Genomic DNA, 24,546 nt, shown 5'->3' with positions numbered 1-24,546 from the left:
AGTGAAAGTATATTGAACATTCACATCTTTAGTAAGAAAAGATTACCAAAATGTCTCCGTAGTTGTAAGTTATAGTAATGCACACTAGAAACCTTTACTTATCCATTCAGTCTTATTAGCTTATAAAATATATTACATTTTATTTAAAAATTTCTGCATAGTTTATACAAGTCTGAAAGTACATATAACATCCCTGCTATATTTGCAGGTGAGAGATGCTAAGCAGAAAGATTTTGACCCTCTAATATTTAATTTTTTAAAAAGTGCTAATACCTGTAAAATATAATGAAAACTGGTGTAGCCCTCTATGTAAAATGCTCTGTAATTTTTTATAGTAAGCATTTGTGTTCATCTACATGTTGCTAACCTTGACAGAGACAACAACATATTCGGGCAAGATGTGGCATTAGAAATATCACTGCAGAATGGTGGTGTATATTTAAATAAAACCAAACATAAAATCGTGGGGTTTTTGTGATTGTCTTGGAAACCAGTAATTTTTTATAATCAAGTGGCTTAAACAAGCGCATTTTAGTAAAACAGTATTACCTGTTACTGCACAGTGTGTGTAAGTACTGCTAGGGAAAAAGGTGGGTTTTAAAAATATACATGTTTTGCAGGATTAGGGTTTTCTGTCTTTAAACTGGCTTCTCTTTAGGGCCAAGATGGAAGGACTGGCTTATTTAGCATTTAATTGTGTGTATTTAAAAATTACAAGATACCCCTCAACTCAATTTGCTAAAATGAATCAATGAGCCAGTTAAGAAGTAAATTCACATCACATATTTGTGACTTTTTTGACATCCCACAAAAAGACACCACAGACACAAGTGAAAAATCCTATAAGCAAGGCATTTATATGAAATAATCTCAAATATTTATATTTAATATTTAAATTTCTGTTTTCCTAAATCAAAAGGCACATGAATAAAGATATTTTAAAGTCTCCACTGTATTTGTCCCTACCATTAGCATAAATATTATCAGGAAAAACATACATAGGCTAATGAATAAGCATGGCAAAATGGCAAATAACCTAGATTAAATTCTCCAAATTAACTTGCAGTTACAAAGAAGTTCTGTTTTTAGGGTACTTGATTTTAGATTTCTAAATTTAAAAAGTTAAACATTTTGTGAAAACCTTAAAAGACAAAGAGACCATTGGAAAGAATGTTCCTTAAACATCCCAGATTTTATGCATCTGCATTTGTTAAGCTAAAAATGGGACCAGCTGCCATGAAACTGCTTAAGGATCTCATCCACTTTTTTCCCTAGAATATAGTAAGAGAATTGTTCTCATCCCAGCATACTAGATGTCTGTAGACTTGTGACTGATGCTACAGGGGCTCTACAAAGCCTCTGTTAGTGATGTGTCTGCATTTGTAGAACTGCCATTAAAACCTAGAGCCTAATGAAGTAGGCCAATTCTGCTACCACTGACAATAAAAATATCCAACAAAAATCTCCATTCTAGAACAGCTGCTCATTAATATAATTCTCTTCCCTGCAAGTTCCTCAATGTTAGTAACAACCTGGCCTAACAAAAAATAGATTAATTCATCTCCCAGGTTTCTCAGCTCCCCAGATAATCAGATGAGGGCCAGTTACAAGAATAGATCTAGAGTTAACTTCCCTCAGCCCTAGCAAAGTGGTGAGGATGTATGGTGCTGTAACAAAACACACGAGTCTTCCTCACAAAAGCTTTGCAGCAACATTCCCATCCTGCTCTCCTCTTTGCAGAGCACATGTTCAGGGGCCTATTCCTTAAATAAAATTGCTGCTTCCATATTCCCATGTGTAAGCTTTGTTAAATAACTGGAACAACACTTTGTATTTCACAGCAATTGCTGCAGGAGCTTTTTTTCTCCAAGAAGTACAGATCCTCTCCTCCAATTCTATGGGTATGTGGATGTCAGCAGAACAGCTGGTAAACTACCACCAAGGGAAGACTTTGCACTCAAACTCTCACATCTGCAAGATTATTTTTGTTTGCTGTTGGACTCCACAGGGTATAGAAGCACAGCCTATCTGCTCCATGAGCTCAAATACACCCACCTGCAGGTGGACACTCCACCTGCCTTCTCCGGAGTTTTATGAAACTTCTCCCCTCACCCCTCCATTTTCCAGTGGGTTTTTCCAAGAGAAATGAAGATCTGACTTCAGTCTGTTTGATTTGCAGGGAACCGTTTACCTTATGTAGGGGTAAGAAAATACTCTGGTGCCTGAGAGACTAGAGAAATACATCCAGTTTCCTTGCAATGCCACAAAGTCTGCCAGCTAATAAAGACAGAAACCTTCCTTTCAGCAGGCTTCCAGAGACAGGAACATTTCTAGGGTCAACTGCAGGTTGCCTGAATTCAGTTTATTTATTGAGTTGTGTCTCCTAACTGACATGGGGGTTAGGAGTGCTGATGTAATATTTTAATGCAACAGACACATCCACAGGGAAGCTTCAACCATCTACTACCAGACTCACAAATCAGAGTTATCAAGTTGGTACATGTCTTTATCCAAAAGAGATACATGACTCAATTTATCATCAGAAGTGCTTCATATCTGATGCGATCTTCTCATAAAAATACTGTGGATTAATAATTTTAAACACTGTAGTGTATTGAAGTGGCACTGGCAACAATACAGGTTGGAGCATTTTTCACGACTGCTATTTTCTGAGGTACGGCAAAGAGAAAAAATTCTTTAGAGGAAATGTAGGGGAGTGATTGTAGAGGGATAGTCTATATCCCTGAAATGAGGTGTGGTAGGCTTCTATGACTATCATTTAATGCCACGTCAGTGAAGAGTACCGTGTGTGTTCCATCCATACATTTGCACAGAAACCAGACATACAGTGTCACACAAGGTCTTCATTTAACAGATCCACCAGGGCATTACGCAATAAAGACAAGGATATATACTACACTATAATACAGAGGACAGATGACATTGGTTTAGATACACAGTATTATGTATAGACCAATTCCTGCCAATTTTAATTCTTGACTGGGGTAAATTATACTGTGACTCAATCTTTCTGTAAAGTAATTATATTGTTTAGATTTATTTCTACAGTGTTATAACTGTTTGGGCAGAGGGGATTTCTGAATCAGGTGCCTTTCTAAAACTGTTACATTAACCATATTGCAGAAATCAACATGGTTCATAGAGTCCATTCATTGCATTGTTAAGCAGAAAATGAGAGTGTATCCCTTACAGGGTACATAAATAGAAGTCTCTGGCAAGGACTAGCATTTTGGATATTCAGTAATATTTACTACTTTATCAGTATATGTTGGGTTGATTATATGAAGAAACCAACAAAAGCTGTTAGTTTACAAATTCCCTTATTCACAATGGAATACATTAAACATACTGTCTGCAGAAAGGGTTTGCTTAGCATCCCCAGGAGAAAAGAAAGAAGTGTTCACATTCTTTAGGTCTGACCCGTGGCAAGGACATAGAAGGGTTAGATAACATCTGTTACTGACCATACATAAGCTTTTAATGGTATAAACTCCAAGATTCAGACCAGCTGAATCCAAATTAAAATGTATGTGTGGGGGAAAAAAAAAAAAAAAAAGGTGTGACAGCAGTCAGGGACAGAAGGCATTCAGACTAGCATGTGGCGTTTTCTGTGAAGAGCAAGATGGTCCGAACGTGAAAAGCTACGGTCACAGTCTGGGCACTGAAAAGGTTTGATTCCTGTATGTTTGCGGAAATGCCGCGTTAGTTCATCAGAACGAGCAAACTTCCACGTGCATCCCTCCCAAGTGCATTTGTACGGTTTTTCACCTGGAAAAAGAAACACAGAAGTGGGGATTTAAGACACAAACACATCAGTTAAATACTTGGCAGATTTATCCTCTTGCCTTGTCTAATTTCAGAAAGTACTTTAATGCTTACTCAAAAAACCTCCAAACAACACTGGACTGCAGAGTACTCTGCACTAGAAACTGTGTAGTCAAACTTAACAGATCAAAAAATTGTTTCCTGCCACAACTTATTTTTTTATTGTTTTTGTTCCTCCCTCTGCCATATTAGCACTTGTTTTGTCTCATCAAGCTCAGAAGTGTGAAGGTTTCAGCACTTGTTCACATATTTTCAAAACCAGGACTTCATATTCTAGACTTAGCTGGGGGAAAGTACTGGTGCTACTATTCAGCATAGCAGGCAGAAATCTTATTGTGATCTCTTGAAGTTACTGTAGCAGAAATATCTGGCACCACTGTCACAAGTAGCTCCACTTAAAATCTCTCTCAATCATTACTTCCTAATATGTGATCCTCCTTCTCCTTAACATCATTGTGCTGCTGAATAGGTGAAGTGCTGGCTTGATGTAAGACAGACATGAACTGGGCTTCATTCTACCTAAAATGTCCTCTATCTTTGTATAAACACTGGATGTGCGTATGTGCATTCAGTATGTCAAGATGAACGTTTCTGTGGAGAACAGATATGGGGAAATGTTTATTGGAGCACTCAGAAAAGAGCACTATCGGACCAGTGGCTAGCATGTCCACATAAAGCAGATGTGTGTGTATTTGGCACACGGTCCAGATTTTTACAAATGGGCTACTCCCATGGAAGTCTCAGTCAAATTTAACAGTGATGCAAGAGGTGAGGTAGTGCAATTTGAACTGATTTGGTGTTTACGAGCTGTGCAGAATGAGTAATCTGTGAGCAACTGGACAGAAAATAAGCAAAGAGCCAGTGAATGTAAAGCACACCAGCATACACTGTGATCCTGCTTTGGCTTACAGTCTCTCGTTGTGTGTTTTTCCCGCTACATCCTCTGTCTTTTGCTCAGCCTGTAATTATATTCAGAACAATGCCAGATCTAACTTCTGTTGTTATTCGCACCTGTGATCACCTGGCCATTAGCACAAACTAACAACTTAGTCTACTATTTTACCATAGACTTGATGAAAGAAAAGCATAGCAATGCTCAAACCTGTATGGGTTCTTCTGTGAGCTTTCAGATGGGAGCTTTTAGTGTAGACTTTGTTGCAGCCTTCATAATCACATCGATGTATTCTGCGTTTTCTTTGTGTGTCCGGAGATTCCACAGGTAAAGGTCTCTTTCCTGGCTGAACTATAACTGAAGGGTGATTCCTGCAAATGTAAATTGAATGTTAAAAATGAAAAACATTTAGCACAGCAAACCTCAGCTAATCTGAATCATGACAGAGCCCTTTATTCATTACCACTCTGCCTCTTGGCAGGAAGAGCGACATTACATACATGTCGAAAAATTCAAGAGGGTTTAGCAAATTTCATGTATTCTAGCAGTTATATTTTTAAAAGTCTGCTCACTTAGTGGTATGATGTAGCCATTTTTACTACTCCCTAGCTTTCTTTAAGCTTACAAAGGAAAAAACCCCTTCAAATTCCTGATTTTCAGTCAAATCCAGATTTCTCAAACTCTTGAGTTCATAGTGAACTCATCTTGTATTTGTTCACAATTTTTCATCTTCTTCCTTCAAAAATAACTAATTGACTTGTAATGGGAAACAGCTATTCCATATTATTAAAGAAATTGTATCTTTAGGGTTTTAAAGCAGAACTCAATCTTTATTGTTCCAGCCACTCCTTTAGAGAGTAATTAAGAATTTCCTGTTTGGTGCTCGCAGAAGGGTGCGGCCTCCCTATACCACTGACGTCAATTCCTAAAAGTAGAGTTTAGCCTGTGTGGCACACCCACAGGATGTCTGAAGTCGTCCCTCCACCTTCATAAACATAATTTTTTGCTTTTGAAGCCCACAGGTACAGTGCAGGTAAGACACACACTAACTACATATGAACATCTGTAACAAACAAAACCACAAACATTCATGCATGTGAAAACACATCAAGCTTCTTAAAAGATGTCACTGACTGTGGATATTTAGGTTTGAATACCACCCCTACTATAGAATTGGGGACAAACTGGTTCTTTCTTCCACTCTGACGTTAGAAAAAGAAATAAGTATGTTGATCTAAGTGGCATTACAAATCTTGCAACCTCAAAAAGTTGCATTTGTCAACCTGTTAGCAGATCCGTATCACTGCTTTTAGTGTATTCTTTAGCTTCTAACTGAAAGTGAGTATATAATGTGCAGATATTAACACTCCTTGTCACGAAACCAGCTCCTCCATGGGACAGAAATAAGCTTTCTAGAACTCCTGTCTTTTCTCATTTACTGTATTTCACATTTCTTTATTGATCGAATTACGCTTTTCTAACACTAGGTTACATTAGTTACTTGCAAAGCAAGTTTCTTTAGGGCCGAATTTTCATAAACATTGAATACCTACTTCTCTCAACAAAGTAAAGGGAATGTGTTAAACACAGAAAATCTTGTGTGTGGTTTAACAAGAAAAAAAGTTTCTATTATTCTCCACAGCAGCATGATGGGAATTACCGATGTGCAAGAAGTTTAATTCTGTTATTAGTTCTTTTATTAGAGTTGTAAGCTTGAAATTGGGAGCCAAAATCTCTTTCTTGGGTGTTCCTGTGACTGTTGAGTGATGTACTCTTCCATCACACATTAAATCTATCTAAATATACTGTAATGGCGGGAAACCCCAGATGGTGATACGAGACACAGATGTACATATGCTTAAATAAAAAAGGCAGGTTTTTGAGCTTCCAAATAAATGCTTCTCTAAAGCAATGCTCAGTTTTAACTCTGTTGCATACTAGTCTTGGAGAAGCTCTGGCTTAGGACAGCAAGCAAACTTGGTTTGAATCGCTATGTGTGGAGGCTAGTCCTGGTAACATCTGGAAAAAGGAAGAAAAAGGATATTGGCTGTATACCATTTGTGATGGTTTTCAGTCTAAGAGCGTGCAATAAAAGTGCTGAGAATTTGTCTTATTTTTCCCTTTAGAGGAAAGGAGGCTGGCAAGCCTACAGAATGTTATCAATAATCAGATAGGGTGTGGCAGTTTTAAAAAATAGTTAAGGCGGTGTCAAAAATCAAAGGTAAATATTAAGTACATGCCAATAATAAAAGCATAGCCCTAATTCTTTCATTCCCCCTTACACAACCAGATACAAGTTCATGTAAGTCTAACCATTTAAGCATCACTAATAGATGAGTATCGTCCAAAAATCACGTTACAATTTCAACACTCTTTTTTCTCCTTCTTTACCAACAGACCAGGCTGTGTTAACAGCATGAGTCAGACTTTAACACTTGCAAGAAAATGCAGTGTTAATGAGGCTTCTTATATTTGGCCAGAGATTATTACTTTGAGTTTGATTTTATTAATAACTGCATAGTTATGTCAATTATCAGACATACTAGAAAGTCCAGCAATCTCTACAGAAATGCCAGCAACATTATAGATATATATAACATGTATGCCAAAAACTAACACTAAAGCAAAATCAGTCACTTAAAAATGAGACTGACGCTTTCCTATGCACCTTTAATGCAGCTTATGTGTCTGAATAGTGCATTTTGGGCATTTGGAACCTATGAAAAATGAAAGAAAATCATTGCCTAACTATAGCTCACAATGCAGAGAGAGGGGCTGATGAAGCTGTGAGACAACAGGATATTTTTTATAACGGTCAAGGTCACTCATCTTGTAACTTGTGTGATTTGTCTATTTTTTTAATGATAAAAAGATAGAAACTACCATTTATGAATTTCTTATTGCAGATACAGCAGAAGGTGAACTTGAAAGGGCTGGCTTTAGGAACGAGCAAGAACTGCAGCTCTACAGGACAGCTAGGAAGCAATTTAAGCCATTACAATGTGAAGACAGGGTCTCTCTAAACATAATGTTCTGCATGGGCAAGCAGAGGAGATGCTTCAGAAACATGGACTATTCAAGTGTTTTTTGTAGTAACACTACCTATACATTATATGAAATTTTATATTCTTTGGTCAGCGGATGGGTTTCCTGTGGAAACTGGAGTCATTAGGAAATAATTAATGCAAATCACTAATGCAAGTGACAAGCCTCAGCCTTGGAGGAAGGGTGTGGTAGGAGAGGACCAGCACTTACTGTTTTGCTCTTGTTAAAGAGGCCTAACAATGAACAGAAATAAACTGAAACATTTAATAGTCCTGACCTAGCAGAAATTAGTTCCACGTACACGCAGACCTGACTCCCTTGTGCAGCAGGGTCCATTATGGAAGACAAGTAACTACCTCATAAACATGGATGTTTACTATTTTATTATATATTTATTATAATAAAATATATAAGGTTATTTTTAAATACACAGCATGTAATTTATAAAAGCTATCTGGCAACTAGTTAATTGCAAAGAGCCTGCAGTCTACAAACTGCATCAAAGCTACTTAAGAGACTTGAAAATGAGAAGAGGTGCCCACAAGAAGGCTGTGCAGAACGTAGTTAGCCCTGGAGCCATGGTGTACCTTCTAACCTGCAAACGGTCAGGAGCAGGAGGAAGAGGCTGCCTTCTGAATGCAGAAGACCGCCCATCTCATGCTTCCTCTCTCTTTCTGAATCACCCCAGAGTCAAACACAGTTTTTGGAAGCCTGGCTTGGAGCCCTTTTTCTGCACTCTAGGAGGTGAGGTCTCATATAACTGCTCAGAGGGCAACCATGAGCAGGAAGAAAGGGCAGGAATGGATTCCAAGGTCATATACTGTGAGCACAGCTCAATTCCCAGTTTCAGCTCCTGCCACAGCCATGCCAACAGCCTGCATGCCTGCTCATAGCACTGCCTGCTGAAGAATGAGACATTCCATGGTTTTAGTTAAGTTGACAGCATTTTACATAGAAAAATGGGAGACAGAAAAGTGCCCATGACTCCTCAGGTACTTCCTGAGAAATTTTTAATATTTCCAATTAAAAAGTTTCCAACCCAGACCTCACTGCATTCTAGCTCTTTCTCTGCCTTCTGCAAACAGAACTGTTTTAAACCCAATTAGATCTTTGATCCAGTTCATGCAGTGCCCCCAGTAACAAACAGTTGTACCAGCACAATGAGTTGGTACTGGGGTGGAAACAAGCGCCTGGGAGGAGAGCATGCTTCAGGAACTACTTGAGCTGCCAAAAAACCCACCCACGGAACAATGGCTTCAGATAAACATGGAATTTCACTGGATATACACAGAACTTGTAGGCCTGAGGGGGTTCTTTCCACTAAGTAGTCAAAATCTTTTAAAAGACAAAGAGGTCCTCCAAGAAAAGAAAGTCACAAGACTCTTTTTAAAGAAAGGTATTTTAGGTAATGTAAATACAGAAATCAGTATGAAATGTCTTTACAGTATCTTTCCAGTTTGCTGCTGGTTTTACATTAACAGGTATCACTGCCTTATTGGGAGTTGTACTTTTAGCAAATTGTCAGATGGGGACCAGAATTGCTTTAGAAATGCATTATATAATGGCAGATCTATGTGGTTGTGATGTATAAATACGTATCAACTCCTGTACTGCTAAAGGGAGAAAAAAAAAAAGTTGAAATCACATTTCACAGTGGTAGTGATGGAGAAGGATGTTTTTTCTGTATTTTATCACATGTTCTAAAGCACAGCAACACTCCCTCCTACTCCTCAAAACTGGTAACTGCTGCAATAAACTCCTTTTCATTCTTCTGCTGATTTTGGGACTACTGTTTGCTACTTACTCTTGCAACATTACTTGCTGAGGAGACAATGAGGTCATCATTGGAGGTGACATTTGTTCAGGATAGAAGTCAGTCTTTGATGGTTCACTTCCTGGCTCTACTTTGATTGTTTTTTTCAGTGTAGGCTTCTCATAAGACTCAATGACAGGCACTGTATCAAGGGAGGGTGGGAGAGGGAAGGCAACACATCAGAAATATGAAGATTTACGGAAAATAAAAAACATACGTAAAAATCTATAGTTAAAACAAAAGAAATCCCCCTGTTCTATATTTAGTGCAACAGTTTATGCTAAAATACAAAATCTTCCAGTTTAGTCTATCTCCTAATGAACTATAACTCAAACCAATTCTATTAATTTTCATCAGTCCAACATTTTTATCAGTCCAAATCTCAGTAGATAAACAGCTGTATGCAGGTACAAATCACAGCAGAATATGACCTTGGTAAGTTTGGTAAAATATTTACAGAGTAAATTCTGTGCCTGCTTATTTCAGAAGAACAGGAATTATGTTCCATTTCCTAAAATGAGAAAGCCACACAAGAAAGTGTTTGGCTATATGGTTATTTTCCTAGGATGAGATGGCATAATATAAAAGCTCTGACAACACCAACCTTGCATGCTACTTGGAGTTTCCATCTCGTCAGCAAGAACTGTGGACACCATGATGGGCTGCTGAAGATGAGGAGCATACATAAAAGGAACCGGCTGGACCACAACAGGCTGTATAACTGGGAGTATTCCAGGGCTTCTCAGTCCATGGCGTGAAAGAGCAGCGGCCATTACAGGTGGGATTGTTATTGGCATGGAAATAGGCTGTACTCCTGGGGGTGATGGTGTGAATTTACTGAGAGGTGAGCTGGGTGAGGACAGAGTCAATCCAGGTGAAGTTCTCCTATGGACAGTCTGAAATTTTAGGGGGGAAGGAGAACTTCCAGTTGAAGATGGTGAGCTCCGTTTGTTCACCGTAAGGTCTACTGGCTCCATCTGGATTCCATTTGATAGTCCTTCGGGGTTTGAGTAGAATTTATTGTGCAACATACTTGGTGTTGAATAAATGACGCTGTATTTGTTTGGCTTCATTTGGTCCATATAACTGGACGGGTATGACTGTCAGAAGGAGAGGAAAAAAAAGAAAATCAAATAATAAATCAACACACACAATTACTTCTGACAAAGAAAAGTGGCTAATAAAACTGAGGCAAAATTAAAAGTTTCAAGAAAACACTTAAAGGTACTTCCTAAATAAAAATGAATTAAATAAAGCCCAAGATCTCACACAAAGCAAGTTATCTGAATACTGATTCAGTGTTTCAGAAGCAATATAAAACAGGTAAAAACAAATTCTCAAGGCTTATTCAACTCTTTTTCTTCCTTATAAACTCTTTCTCATATACTAAGCTGCACATTACTCAACTGACCTGGGAGATACATGGTGCTATGTCCAGCATATAACTATATACTGAGGATCATGAAGTCAAGCAAGAGAGCAGTTAAATTTGACTTAGAATTGCAAGTCATGGCTCCCAATCAGCTGCTTAACTAACTAACTGGGCAACAACCATCACTAATGCAAGAAATTATGTATCTGAACCCTACAAGCAATAAAAAAACCCCACAGCTGAACTATATAAGCAACAGGTGAGAAACTCAAGAGTGCAAAAGCTAAATTCTAAAACTTTTTTTTTTTTTTCCCAAGAAAAAAAGTAGCTAACTAACTAGTCTAATCTTGAAAACTAGTACAAGGATAAACAGTTGGCGTGTTGGAAGAATATTCCTGTCATAGTGGTTGTGAGCAGCTCTTATCACAAGACCATATAGAGCCCAAATCTAATCTTGACCTACATGACGATCTCCACATTTTAGTGGAAATAGTCTTTGTAAACCAAGAAGTATTAACATTAATTTCAGAGTATAGTATTATTAAACAACTATCCAGATCAATTTGGCATTTAAACAGTGTTGAAAACAGGTTGTTTACTAACAAATAACTTACAGTGGAAACCAATGTGATGTTCTAACATAGCACATAGATAAAGACAATGCAGTCCAGAGTTTTTTAGCCCTTAGATGCTGTAAACTCTTTTAAAAATGCTATCCTTGTAATCTAGGTAAGTAAAGCTTCACATTAAAGCTAAGTAGTTTCACACGAATATTAAAAAACTGCTGAATTCTTTGGCACCAAAAAGACTTTGATGAGTGGGATTAAAATAATGTTCAAAATGATATAAAGCAAAACAGATTAAAAGTACAGACTATTCTATTTTTATGCAATTATTTCCATGACATTCCAATTTTTCCTCCCCGAGGTGAACTGGTTTCATATCTGTCTTCCCTGTGAGGGACAGATAGTTGATTTTAAATGTCAATGTTAACTAAAAGTATTTATGCAAAATGACACAAATGTGTTTTTCTTCTTTCCAGTTATTGTTTGAAACAGTGAGTTTAGAAAATATTAAATTTTCCTGCTGTGTTCATAGCACTGTGATAAAACAACAAATTTGAGTCACCTATTCCATAGAATACTCGAATAAAGCAGCGTACACCGTGATGATTAATCTTCAAACAGTAAATATTACATTAAAACCTCTGAAACTTTATTTATTCTACATATGACTATTCTTACAAATTCAATCTATAAAAACGTTCATCTATTGAAATGCCATTACTGCTAGCAGTGCTGGCTAAACCAAGTTCTATAGACTTGCCACCAGGGCTGAGCTAAGCAATGAAATTATTAGCATTGAAAGTGATGAAGGCGACTTAATATTGCTAGAGTTTAATATTTACAGTATTTAATATCTACTAAATTTGATAAAGTTATGGGCATAGGCAAAAATTCAAAATTTAAACACATAATAGATATTAAGTACTTCTGTTAAAATTACTGTTACTGGTTTATGGTCCAAAGGCTAATCAGCTTCAACAAACTGTAAACGTTCCACCACCAAGCATCAGTACATTTACAGTGCTGCGGGTTTGTCAGGGATGATCACTACCTAAGAACATCTTTTTTCACTGCAAGCATACTAGAAAGGATTAGGAATAATGATTTTTTTAAAGAAGTGATTATTTTAGGGACTTTGTATTTTGCCCCATGTGCCTTCCATTATTTTGCATAGAAGATGTGCATTGCTGTAATTAATCTGGCACAGATTTAACATAAGCTTTTTTTTTTTGGCAGTTTGGGGAAGTTGATTAATTTTTCTAAACTTTTCTTCCTTCTGCCATTTTAATTGCTATGTTTCTAGCTGAATTGCTGATAAAGTGATAGAAAAATGTGGTGCGAAAAATTATCTGTGTTGGAAATAAAAAGGGTGCAAAGTCAAGAAGGATGCTAGAACAACGAAAAAGGGAATATCAGACAGTATATTGGAAATGTTTTGCTTCACTATCAATAGTGTGGCTGAAACCCTGTTCATTTAGAGTCACACTCAGACCTATCTCCTGGTTCTGAAGTTAAGCTTCCTGTATCTTTCAACATTGCAAAGTTTTAGTTTCTAGCTCCCTGGGACTCAGACAGTAATTGTCGTTAGGTTGAGATGAACCACTGCTTTCAGTGGGATGGAGAGTAAGGAAGACTTCATGGTCTCTCTCTGTAAATAGGGAGCATAAACAATAGCAAACAAAAACCAGTCCAACTACCTCTGCTTGGTTTTCTAAATGCCTCCAACTGCAGGAAGCAGGAGTGTACTTCATAGCCTGCAAGAGCCGTCTTTTCTCACCTGTCCTAGAACTTATGCAAAGTATTGTCGTGGAACAATGGAAAATTAGGTATAATTGTTCTGTTTGCCTGAAGTATTTGAGATGATAAGATTTTCTTTGGATTTCTACTGTGGGAAGTAATAGTGTATGCAGGATTTGGTCTGATGTGGATTGAAAAAAACGCAGCAAATTTCCACTTTCCTGTAAATTCTGCTTTCCTCAACGCAGCAAATTTCCACTTTCCTGTAAATTCTGCTTTCCTCAACATCCCTGTGCAGAATGGTATGTCACTACAGTAGATCATTGCAAAGATGCAGGATTGTATTTCAACACATACTCCTTGACAGTCTCCATCTAGCTCTTTTTATATTTGATATCATCACTTTCCCTATTTGGGCCTTACAAAGCAATTCATTTATCTATCTTTCCTTGCTGTTTGTCCGTAACAAAACCCAGAGCACTAAAGCCACAAAGAAAATGGAAAATAATTCAAAGGAACTTCTAATATTTTTGAGTCATATCCATGTTCGCTCATACAATTAAATCAGTAAATCCAAAAGGAGAATCACCATGCTTTTGCTCTTGACAATCTATCAAGAATAAAGACTGACCAAATACATTAAAAGCACACCCATCACCACCCAGAAGACTGATGCTTCCACAAGATGACATTAGCAAGCACTGATCTGATACAATTCACTAAATTCTGTTATACTGCCACAAGGAAACATCATCTTTGTTGTACAGGTGAACATACTCTGAAGCAATTCACAAAGTCTTTTATAGACTACATAACCCTATGAATTTAATTTTAAAATTCATCCAGCCTCTTGGAAAAACTGCAACAGGTGAAGAATCTACTTATCTACTTACACTATTTGTCAAATCAGTATCATTTAAGAGGATGAATAGGATTTAATCCAAATAGTAGCTAATACATGAAAAAGCATTCTAACCATATGGAATTTGTATTCCAGTACATTACTTAAGACCTTAACCCCTTATGTAGCACATCACTATCTTTAAGAATGGGTGAAACAAGTAGTTTTAGGACTGATGGAAGGGCAGAGAAAAACTCTTTATTTCAATTCAAAGAAATAAAGTAACACATAAAAAAGCAACTTCTTCCACTAAATGGTAACTGGTACTTGTCTGAATATTTAAAAAGTCCTTGCAGTAAATATTCAGGTAGGAATCAGATGACTCTGTCACTAGTTCATTAAGAAGTATCACAAAATGTGTTCGATAATTTAATTCAATAAATAGCATTAGCTGCTGGTAGTGATGAAATACTGTGGGTGTGAGCTTCGATCATCTCAGAAGTATAGTTAATCCTTTTAGCCACACACCCTGAAATACAGTGGTGTCAAAACTGTAATTTGTTTCCTTCTCCCACCCCAACTAATGAGATTTTTTTAAAGACAGACTTCGTACCTACAGACAGTGTATGTTCAGGTAAAATAAAAATTCCTAAGGGGCTTCACATAGTTTGGCCTCTAATGATACTATCAGAATGAAAGACAGAATACAAATAAATCCTGATTTTAGATTTCTGAGTTATGTCAGCCTGCAGTGAACTGAATGCTATGCTCAGCACTTCCAAAACAAGTCTGTCCTTCCTTCTACCTCATCTACAGAAGGTCAAGAAAACTAACACACTCAGTGACTGCTATCCTTTCCTATGTTCTCTCCATACCATGATTCCTCCCTTTAGAGGTGAACCAGAGCAGTTTCTGCTGGGGAGCCATGGCATGGCAGCAGGGCTCCAAGGAAGCCACGAGACCAAGCAGCGCTGGGGAAGCCAGGACCTCGAGGGCTTGGGGCTAAACAACCTGTGTGCATACAGAAGCTGCAACACAGACACTCCTCAGCCTCTCTGGCATAGTACTCTATCTGAGAGGAACCTCACTCAAAAATCATCCTTTTCTCTGGACTTCCTGTTTTGCCTTTCCTGATTTTTTTTTTTTTTTGTTACGCAGTAACAAAAAGGAAAGCATACAGATTTGGTAAAATTCTCTGAATACTCTCTAACGGCTGGCCAGAATGATGACACTGAGCTGTAAGAACACCTAAGATGACTCCAGCATGGAGGGTGCCACACCTCTGCAAGAAGCACGTGGTATAAAACAAGCAACATTTGGAACTACAGTCTTGAAATACCCTTGGCTCAGAAATGCTCCCTTGTTCTTCCCACTGCAGTTTTTCCTGCATCTGCTGGTCTGGGTAAAACGGGTCCCTCCTGTCCCAGTCGGTCTGTTGAGTGACTGACCCTGTCAACCTTGCAGAAGCACACAGGCTGTCCGGGGCAGGATACTGTGTCGCTTGTGTGCATCATCTCAAGCCACTGCAGAACCTTCTTTGGGAGATGAAGTCAGATGTGTACAAAAGACAGCCTACAGTGTCTCTATAGAGATTTTCTGTTATTCATGTAATTACACTTTTATTGTAAAAGTGGTCCATTTTCCGTCTTTGATGGACGCCATTAGCTATCCTTAGGTAATTGTAGATAATCACCACTAATCTTAGTAAGGTTATGCAATAATTGTGATTGAAGTGACAGACAGACTGGCCAATACTAAGGTTCTTTCTTGACCCAAATATTGGAATTTGTCATACTTACACTCTCAGTGATAGATCAGTTATTTTTCCATCATTGCTCTCAAGTAAATAAATGCCATGAAAGTCAAATTATAATTTTAAAATGCATATAAACTTAACTCTCAAGAAGTATTATTAATAGCACTGAAGAAATGAGACTGTTTACAGATGCGTTTAAATTGATGACAATTACTCTACATTTTAAATAGAACAGGAAGCGAACTTTTCATTGAAAGATGCCATTTGGAGCATGAATTTAATGCACTTTAATTTATGCCCACTGACTTTACCCTTTTAACTGATCAGCCTTTCTAGGGGTGTGGTTTCATGTTACACTTAATCTGACTTTACTGCAGGCTACTGCTGAAAGGGGAGGTCCCATTCCCTCATCCTCCCCTCTTCACTTGCTCTATTATTGAGTAGCTGCACAGAATGAGTCAGACCAGCTTCCTGATCCAACATAAAAATAAGGGTATTTTTGGAGGGTTAGCAATTCTGACCATTCAGTGAGCTGATCCAAAGGATCCAAATCACTCTGTGGCGACACAGTCGCTTCATGTCATACAAAGGAGACACAAAGCTGGAAAGAAAGGAGGAAAGCCTGAACCTTCCCTTTCAGCAGCAACCTACAGCTGGATAGGTGAAGTATGCATAAAACTGCTTCCTGAGGCTGTATTTCCCTGGCAGCCTAAACTGTCACAATTCCCATTGTGCCCCTTCCAGCTACATGTTCCTGTTGCTATTGCTTATCAGACTGTTCTCTGAGATGACCCTATACACCAAGCTGACAGAAAATTAACCCAATGGAAAAGTCACCCCTTCTTTTTTCCCCCATTCCTCCTACGGTTTCCTGATTCTCATCTGTTCACATGGTAACGTAATGCACCTGGCTTATCCAGCAAAAAGTCATTGCTTTTTTGGTCAGGATTAATTTTCTGCTGTTTAGAGTGCAGTTAGCCCAAGCACATGTTGTCAAGACCAAGAGAGAAACAAAAAAAGGGACAGTGAGAAGCTGTCCTTTTGGTTCAAAGGTGTAACAGAAACCACGGGCTCTTGCCACTTCACTGTGAAGCCTGGCAATTTAATTTCAACCCACCTCCATGAGCAGCATGAGCTACAGAGATCCTATTTGCACTGCAGTGGCTGAGGAGTACTTGGATGTTCTCTCATCTGCTCTGGGGATGGGACCACCAGCAGAGGTAATGGGGCAGGTCATTTAAGGGCAATAAATTCATGAACTATGGAAAAAGTTTTCCTAGAATGTGGATTTGATTGCCCAAAGAGCAAAACATATCTTCACAGACCTTCCTAAGCTAGTCCAAAGCTTAGAGAAATCTTGGTATGAATTTAAAGGTGGAAAAACTACAGTCTCATCACAAAGGCTAATGTATTTTATAAGTCTTACCACTGAAACAGGCTCCATGGCTTCTTGCTTGATAGGGACTGGGTCAAACATTAGCATCTTTTTTATTCACCTGTTCTGATGCCTCTAATGTCCTGGCCTGCTGGGGAAAGACAAGGTGTTAGAAAGCAGCAAGAAATCCCCTAATCAACTTTCTGAATCATAGAGAACTTACTAGTTTGTCAGATTAATGTGAATATTTATTTATCTCTAACATAAGATCTTAAATATTTGACTAGGCTTCATTTAAATATTTCACTTATTTTAAGTTTATTCTTTCCCAATTGCCATTGAAACAAAGGGCATCTGCTCATTTTAATGAAAGCTAAGTTGAATTTTTATTGTGCATCTGAGCATTACTGAGATCACAGAATTGTCATTTTATTAGCTGTAAGTGTATAAACACATCACAGTTTAGACTAGGCATTTCTCATCAGCATTACAACTTCAGAATAATCTTGTTTATGTAAGTGAAGTGATTCTGTAGAGGGTATCTCTTTTCTAACAGTCCTGATAGAGAAGTGGAAATTTTTGCATACAGTGATACTGAAATCAACACAAAAGAAAGATGAAAATCCAGGACTAATGTGAGAGGTACATTCAATATGCTGCAATAACTCAACAGTAAAAAAACCCAGTTATTTCCCTGAGATAATAGATTTACTGACAATTCAGTAACAATTTGTGCTAACGGTGCAAAAGAAAAGCACTTCCAAAAATCTGGTTGTATTCTGTGCAGCTTCAGTTTTTTCCAGAGTGTTCAATCTTACTTGTCCAATTCTAGCTTATCTCAAACTACCTGAAATAAAAGTATTTAGCATAAAGCATGCCATAACTATCATACTACACATCTGCCACGGTCAACTCGGAAAGGTGCTGCTAAGGAAAAGAGAAGATATATCTTCTGGGCAAAGCCATAAGGGTACAGAGTAAAAACAAAGAGAAGCAAAGGAAAGTTGTTCCCAATCACATTTAGCTGTAGGCAAGCTTTTTATGTATCACTTGAGGTTATACATTATATGACTTATGCTGAAGGAACAAGTTCTGACCAATATGCTCTACAGTTCACAACTGTGCCTGGAAGTGGTACGACCTCTACTAACATGAGGACAAAAAAAAATTTACACAAATTTAATTTTGACCAGTAGATGGCACTGGAAAGAAACAAATGCAGCCAAACTGTATCATCCAGACAATTTTACCCTGAAAAGTAGGCTAAAGGCTCAACAACAGATTTGTAGTTGTGGCCCGGAAATTCTCCCAGCAATTTAAATGAAAATGTCAAGATGTACCTGCTCAAATTAAATAAGCCCAAACTAATGAACAATCTTGCAATCTATTATCACTTGTGTTTATAGATAAAAATATATAGATATATAGATAAAAATTCTTCCAAAGAATTCAAATATGTCATGAGTTGTTACAAGTCTATCATTAATTACTCAGGTATATGAATAAAGTTTTAAAGACTTATGGAAATATATTCTTCACAATTCTTCTTACAAAAGTCAAAGTCCTGACAAAAACAAATTGCAAACCAAAGAGCAGCTCAATCTAATTCCCTTAACATGCTTTATTTTAGAAGCAGTTGTGTAAGATGGCACTATTTGCTAAAAGTTGTTATCATTTTGTAAATACTTTAAGTAGTTTGTGAAAAGGTTATTAATTATACTGTATTTCTTTGAATGGTTATCTTTTTTTCAGGTTTTTAACATTTCACGTATCTAGGATTAATGTTTCAGAAGACTGTCTTCCCAGATATATATCCATATATCTATGCTTTAAATATATATGTGCGTATCTATGCATCACTCACACACGTTCCCACACATATACATGTACAGTGAAAACAGAAAAAAAAAAAAAGTTACAGACATTAAAAAATGTTCACAGTAAAATGTAGCCTCTCAGAACTCACATAAAAGAGTTTGGAACTTTCAGGTTTACAGAAACTTTCAATTTTTAGTTTATATGTGCATAGATAAAGTGACACACCAATTTGTACTTTAGTGAAAGAAGGAGGAAAAGGAGGAAATGGAAGGAGGAAAGGGAAGGAGGAAAGCAAGGGAGGAAAATGAGAGAGAGAAAGATAAGGAGAGTAGTTTGTTCTAAGTAAGCAGTCATGCTCCCAGGCTGTTCTTTTTGTCATTTTTGTTGTTTTAAAACTGGATTTTATTAAGAGTTACTCCTTTTCACCTTTTACTCCAAGACAGTGCATGAAAGACACCTGATACACATTTCACATGTCATGCTACACATTTGAGTTATTTCCTGAGAGGGCTCTAAATTACTGTGTAGGAATTAGACTGACATACACAACAGAAAGTGTACTGCACTGAGTAAAAGTGAAAAGTAATTCTCAATCTTTCTCAGGTACAGTCATCTAAGAACACCAGAGGAAAACGTTACCCTTACTGCTGCATCACAGTGCAGGAATTGAGCACTTCTTTAGCACAAGTTACTCCTTAAGTGGTAGGTTTCTTTTCCCTATTTGATAGCAACTAGAAACCGATTTTAAAGAAAAGAAAATTAATCCATAACGCTTGGCCCTGACAGTCCAGATCAGAGGGTCAAATTCTTATTTGGTAGAAACTGACAAAGCTGGCTATAGAGTCAATACAAACCAGCTTTGGGTCTGGCATTTAAAATTTACCTCAGAAGGACACCTTCCTAAGGCTGCAAATAAACTTGCACAACAATTCTCTTTGTATTTAAAAATAATGCTCCAAATTGATTGCTTGGACCACATTCACAAGCAAATACATGCATGCACACACACACACAAATAAAGCATGTTACTTCTAGCAAGAAGTCAGTGTTTTTTCCTAGTATATTTGTGAAATCATGCCTACTAACTCAAAATCTCTCTCTGCTAAACATCTGAGTAGGGGCAACAGGGAAGGTAAACAGTCTTATCTGTTTCTATTACAGAGGAATGAAAAAACAGTTGGGTTCTACTTTACACACTGATTTCATAATGTACTTGTTTGAAAGCCCACAAGTTGTTTAGTAAACACAACTAATTTCTGGAAAATCAAAATATTGTCTCTCATTCCTGAGGTACCCTGGAAAAAACAGTGAGGAGACAACAATGTATTCATATTAAGTGTATAAAAAATAAGGGCCTTTGTCTTTCACATTATTAGATAAACTATTTTGCATTAAAGGGTTTTTTTCATGTGGGTTAAAAGAATTTAAAGCGCATGTAATCTGAAACTAAATAATTAACTACAATCCAGTAGGCAAACATTCCACCCTTCTTTTTTTTTTTTTTTTTCTGCTAACAAGCCACCCAGTTTTACTTTCTTGCCTCCTCCCATTCACTCCACCCTGTGGATCTCTGCCAAGTCAGTCCAACTTGTCCAAACAGGACATGGCTTTTGATAAGATTTTGCTCACACCCTGTACTTCAGAAAGACAAATGAAGCAATTGGGGTTTGTATGCAAATAAGGACAGGTGTAAGGTAAAGTCCAGGCAAAGTCCTTCGGTATTTTCCCATCTGAAGTCCAGTGAAGACAGCAAGCCAGAAAAAACACAAACTCCGCCCTTATGATCCAATATGAAGTGAAATATCCCTTCCAGAAGGGAAGTTCATCACTGGTAGAGCTCATCTCCTTGTCAGTACTGAAGACTTCTTGATATTAACTTCCTGACGGGTATGGTTTACTGCTTCAAAAACATAATTAAGAGTAAATGAAAGCCTAAAGGTACTTATCTCGTATTCTGATAATAAGGACTTGTACAGATTATTTACCCTGGATGCAATGAACAAAGTGGTTAAAGAATGCACCCAGACTACACATCTGCACTACAGAGCAGCTGGAGAAGAGCAACTGCATTGCAGCTACTCCCAGTAGCTCTGTACATCTACCTTCAAGGTCCATCAACTCTGCAAACCTGTTATGAAAGGAAAGGGTGGGGTGGAAGGCCAGTTTTAACTGTGCACATCCAACAACTACAGAGCCTCCCTCTAATACAGAGCTTTTGCTCTCATTAAGTACCTGGAAGAGCAGTCAGTGACCTGACTCTTGTTGCGGACAGAGGGGTGGTGACCATAAATTCTGTCTCTCTTCACCCTACATGAAAGCATGCACAGGGTTTGCTTTCTCAATCTTTGTGCCTGGGGGAAACAAGGAATGCTATCCTGTGGTACAGTGAAGCTTTGTCTAGAAGCTTCAAGGTATGATTGTTATTGTTGGTCTAATTACAGAATTATGTAATGATATCTGCTAAATTAGCACTGCAGGAGTGCCCTCTGCAAAGACACTGTAGCTCTTGTAGCAGTGTTGGTACCCAGCAGCCAACATAAGCCATGTGGGCAAGGATCTTCAGTCCAAGCCCTTTGGGACTTAGGCTGTTGCTCCAAAACTATTACTTCTTCTGTGAGCCTCGAGTCAAACTTCCCCTGATACTGATGAAATCCAAAGGGTGGGGTGGTGTTCTGAACCTAGGTAAGAATTCTTCTTCAGTGGAACCTTGAAAGAGTTCAACAGAGAAAAAACAGTTTCTGAGAGCAGGATTCCCTGGAAAAGGTACAAAAGTGTTTTCTAAGGCTAATAACAGATGTGTTTGCACTTACTGTACCAGTTGCTCATCAAGATCTGAGTCAGCAAAAAAGTGTTTCTAGAGTTCCATTAACTTTAATGGGAAGTAAGTAAGAGCTTAACTGCACTGGGCCCCAAAATAGCAGCAGGCAAAGAAACTCTCCAGCTCAGCACAGCAGTCAGACTCAGTCAAAGCAAGCAAGAGCAGGGGAAGAAGCAAAGGCCCAGACAGGGTGCAGGGGGAAGAGACTGTAGCAGCCAGCCCATGAAGAACAGACCAGAGAATCATGAAGAACTAGTGCAACAAGAAAATGTTTCCATGATTGGCAGCCTTATGTATTGACTGGACTTCCACCGGGATGGTAATAACTGTTGAAAAACTTAGGATGTTGAAAAAGTTAGGATATCATGTAAAAATAAAATGGTACCTGGGCAAAACTTTTCTGCTGAAGGTTATACTTGATAGAACAAAGAAAAAGACTGTTTCTGTAAGATTCTGTTATTTAGTATTTCAGACTATTTTTGCTTCTTATTGACTTGAAAATATTTTACCTTCCTCCTTTCAGAACTGCAAGCAGACTGAAAAATCTGGTTTTTTGCACAACTTGTGCATCGTAACTTTGCTCACATCACTTTGTTTGACCTAAAACTGCTCTGACATAGTAACTTATCAGTTGTGTAGCAGACTAATTAGTATTTCCATTAAATTTACAATAATACTGTTGCAGGCTCTTTGAACCCACATGCCTGAAAATGCCTGTCTTGTATGTAAAATTTTGGACAAAAATGTTCTTGCAGTGCTCATTGAGAAAATGTCTTCTCCCAATAAGGAAAGATGGAGCCTTTCAGTTCTACATTTACTGAATGTAAAGGAGAGAGAAAGAAAACCTCTTGTGGCACCTCCATTAGACAATATTCTCCCTTATCAGTGCAGACTGCTGTCTGGTTTCCTGTCTCAAGCTACTTCTTAGGAGGAGAAACAGTCTAGTAAGGATAAAAGATCAGACTTTTGAAAACAAGTGAAGTATGTGGAATGGTATGATAATCTTTCCCTTCCAAACTGAACTTCGTTTTTTTTTCGTTGTGTCTTTCTTAAGAGGTTAATTTTGAAGACAATTTAAAAGAGAAATATAAATCCTACCTTTTTATTATAAGGGAAGAATGACAGAAAATAGTCTTACATAAAGGGTTCTGCTATTTCATGAAACATATGAAACAGAGATACAACATTTTTGATAGGATGGGGAAGAGGAAAAAATCTAATCCTAAAGAAAGGAAGTGTAAATTTATGAATAATAGGCTAAATGATTAATTTGAATGAGGATTTGAATACAGAGCAAATGTCGATGAACTTCTATGTACCTTCGGAAGTGGGAAAAAAAAAACCAGGGAGAAGAGCTGGATAGCATAGGGGGTACAAATGAGACAGTGATCAAAGCATCTTAGACTCTTTAAAAGTGGAAAGTTTGTCATGCCTTCATGGATCAAGTTAGTTTGTTGGTAACACACACTGACTGCATGATAGGCAGACCATGCGTTTGTTTTTTTTTCCATTCTGACTTAGTTTACTATTAAAAACCTGTTAGAGCTTTATCTTTCCATTTGGCTGATCTACACTTACACTTCCTTCCCCTGGGAGGTATCAACTACAGCTAAAAAACCCTCAAAGGAAGCCTCGGCATCAAGTGAATGCTTAACAGGGAAGGGTTAAATCTCTCCTAAAACCAGCTCTGCCAAACTTCATATTCTGGACTGGAAGCAACTAGCCTCAGAATGAAAACACAAAGCTTCAATGCTGACAGCATAAAAAGAACTCTAAAAGACCTCCTGTTAGTGGTGTTAATTAATATTAAAAAGTTGGTTTACAAAACTATTATAATTTTAATCTCAGTCCCTGATTTTGTAGAACTTCTGGCTACAAAAAGGTGTGAACCACAAAATTTACTGCATTTATTATACACCGGTTTCCAATATTAGATTAAGTTAAATGAAGCACTTATTCCTGTGTCATGGGAAAAAAATATGTTTGAAATCTTGTGCAAACTAACAGTACGAGAATTAAGATATTGGGTTCTAATGGATAAACTCATCTGTGGTATTTGAAAATTAACAGAAAAACAACTAAGTAAATGCAGCTGAGAGCGACAAATTTAAGTAATTAAAAAACAACTTACCAAAACTGTGTGGCCAAAAACTTCTTATCTGGATTTCTGAATAGACAAAAAAACAAGTTGATGTAAGGATGTGCACATAATTCAGTAAAGATTACTTTTTCACATACAATTAAACCCCAAAAGGGGAAGTTTAAAGCATGTATTTTCGATACTTTTTAAAAAATATGTGCAATGATCACAAACAGCTAACTTTTAGCACTGGAAACAGCAAGAACTAAAAGATTACTTTAAAAATGAGTGAAATAAAGAAAGGGGTAAAACGAAAAGGTGGAAGTATTTCTGTGTGTACAGAAACCATGCATATTCTGGCCCATAAGTAACAGACAAGAATAAACATTCCATCTTGCATTTTCATCCAGGGCCTGATTCAAAGCCCACTGAAGTTAATGCAAGTCTTTCTCTTGATTTCAATGAGGTTTGGCTTGGGTCCTTTAGCTCTTCTTCTGTCAGATCCAAAGCAACAGAAAGATTTATGTCCTTTCTGAATTTTCTCTCTATGTGTCTCTATGTCTGCTTGCAACAAGGGGGGGGGGGGG

The 24,546-nt window shown here is 37.6% G+C and overlaps 1 protein-coding gene across 4 annotated transcripts; it reads right to left on the bottom strand.

Annotated features, from left to right (window-relative positions):
* Positions 1–602: 602 nt before the first annotated feature.
* On the bottom strand, positions 603–24,055 carry KLF3 (Kruppel like factor 3). Of its 4 annotated transcripts, none has more exons than XM_026847149.1 (6): positions 24,011–24,055; positions 17,295–17,391; positions 10,201–10,696; positions 9,588–9,738; positions 4,949–5,109; positions 603–3,789 (listed from the first exon to the last, which is right to left on the bottom strand). In XM_026847149.1, exons 2-6 carry the CDS (start codon positions 17,349–17,351, stop codon positions 3,608–3,610), a joined length of 1,047 nt encoding a protein of 348 aa, XP_026702950.1. In that variant the 5' UTR covers positions 17,352–17,391; positions 24,011–24,055; the 3' UTR covers positions 603–3,607. The 4 variants fall into 4 exon arrangements, with proteins under 4 accessions (XP_026702950.1, XP_026702951.1, XP_026702954.1 ...); XM_026847150.1 differs by having other exon boundaries at positions 3,259–3,789; positions 17,295–17,394; positions 24,011–24,046; XM_026847153.1 differs by lacking the exon at positions 24,011–24,055 and adding an exon at positions 19,701–19,792 and having other exon boundaries at positions 3,259–3,789; positions 17,295–17,394.
* Positions 24,056–24,546: the final 491 nt, after the last annotated feature.

Source organism: Athene cunicularia (assembly GCF_003259725.1).
Source record: "Athene cunicularia isolate RWA chromosome 4 unlocalized genomic scaffold, athCun1 chr4_part1, whole genome shotgun sequence".
NCBI lineage: Eukaryota > Metazoa > Chordata > Aves > Strigiformes > Strigidae > Athene > Athene cunicularia.
The sequence above is the reverse complement of the archived record's forward strand: the minus strand, read 5'-3'. Positions and strand labels throughout refer to the sequence as shown.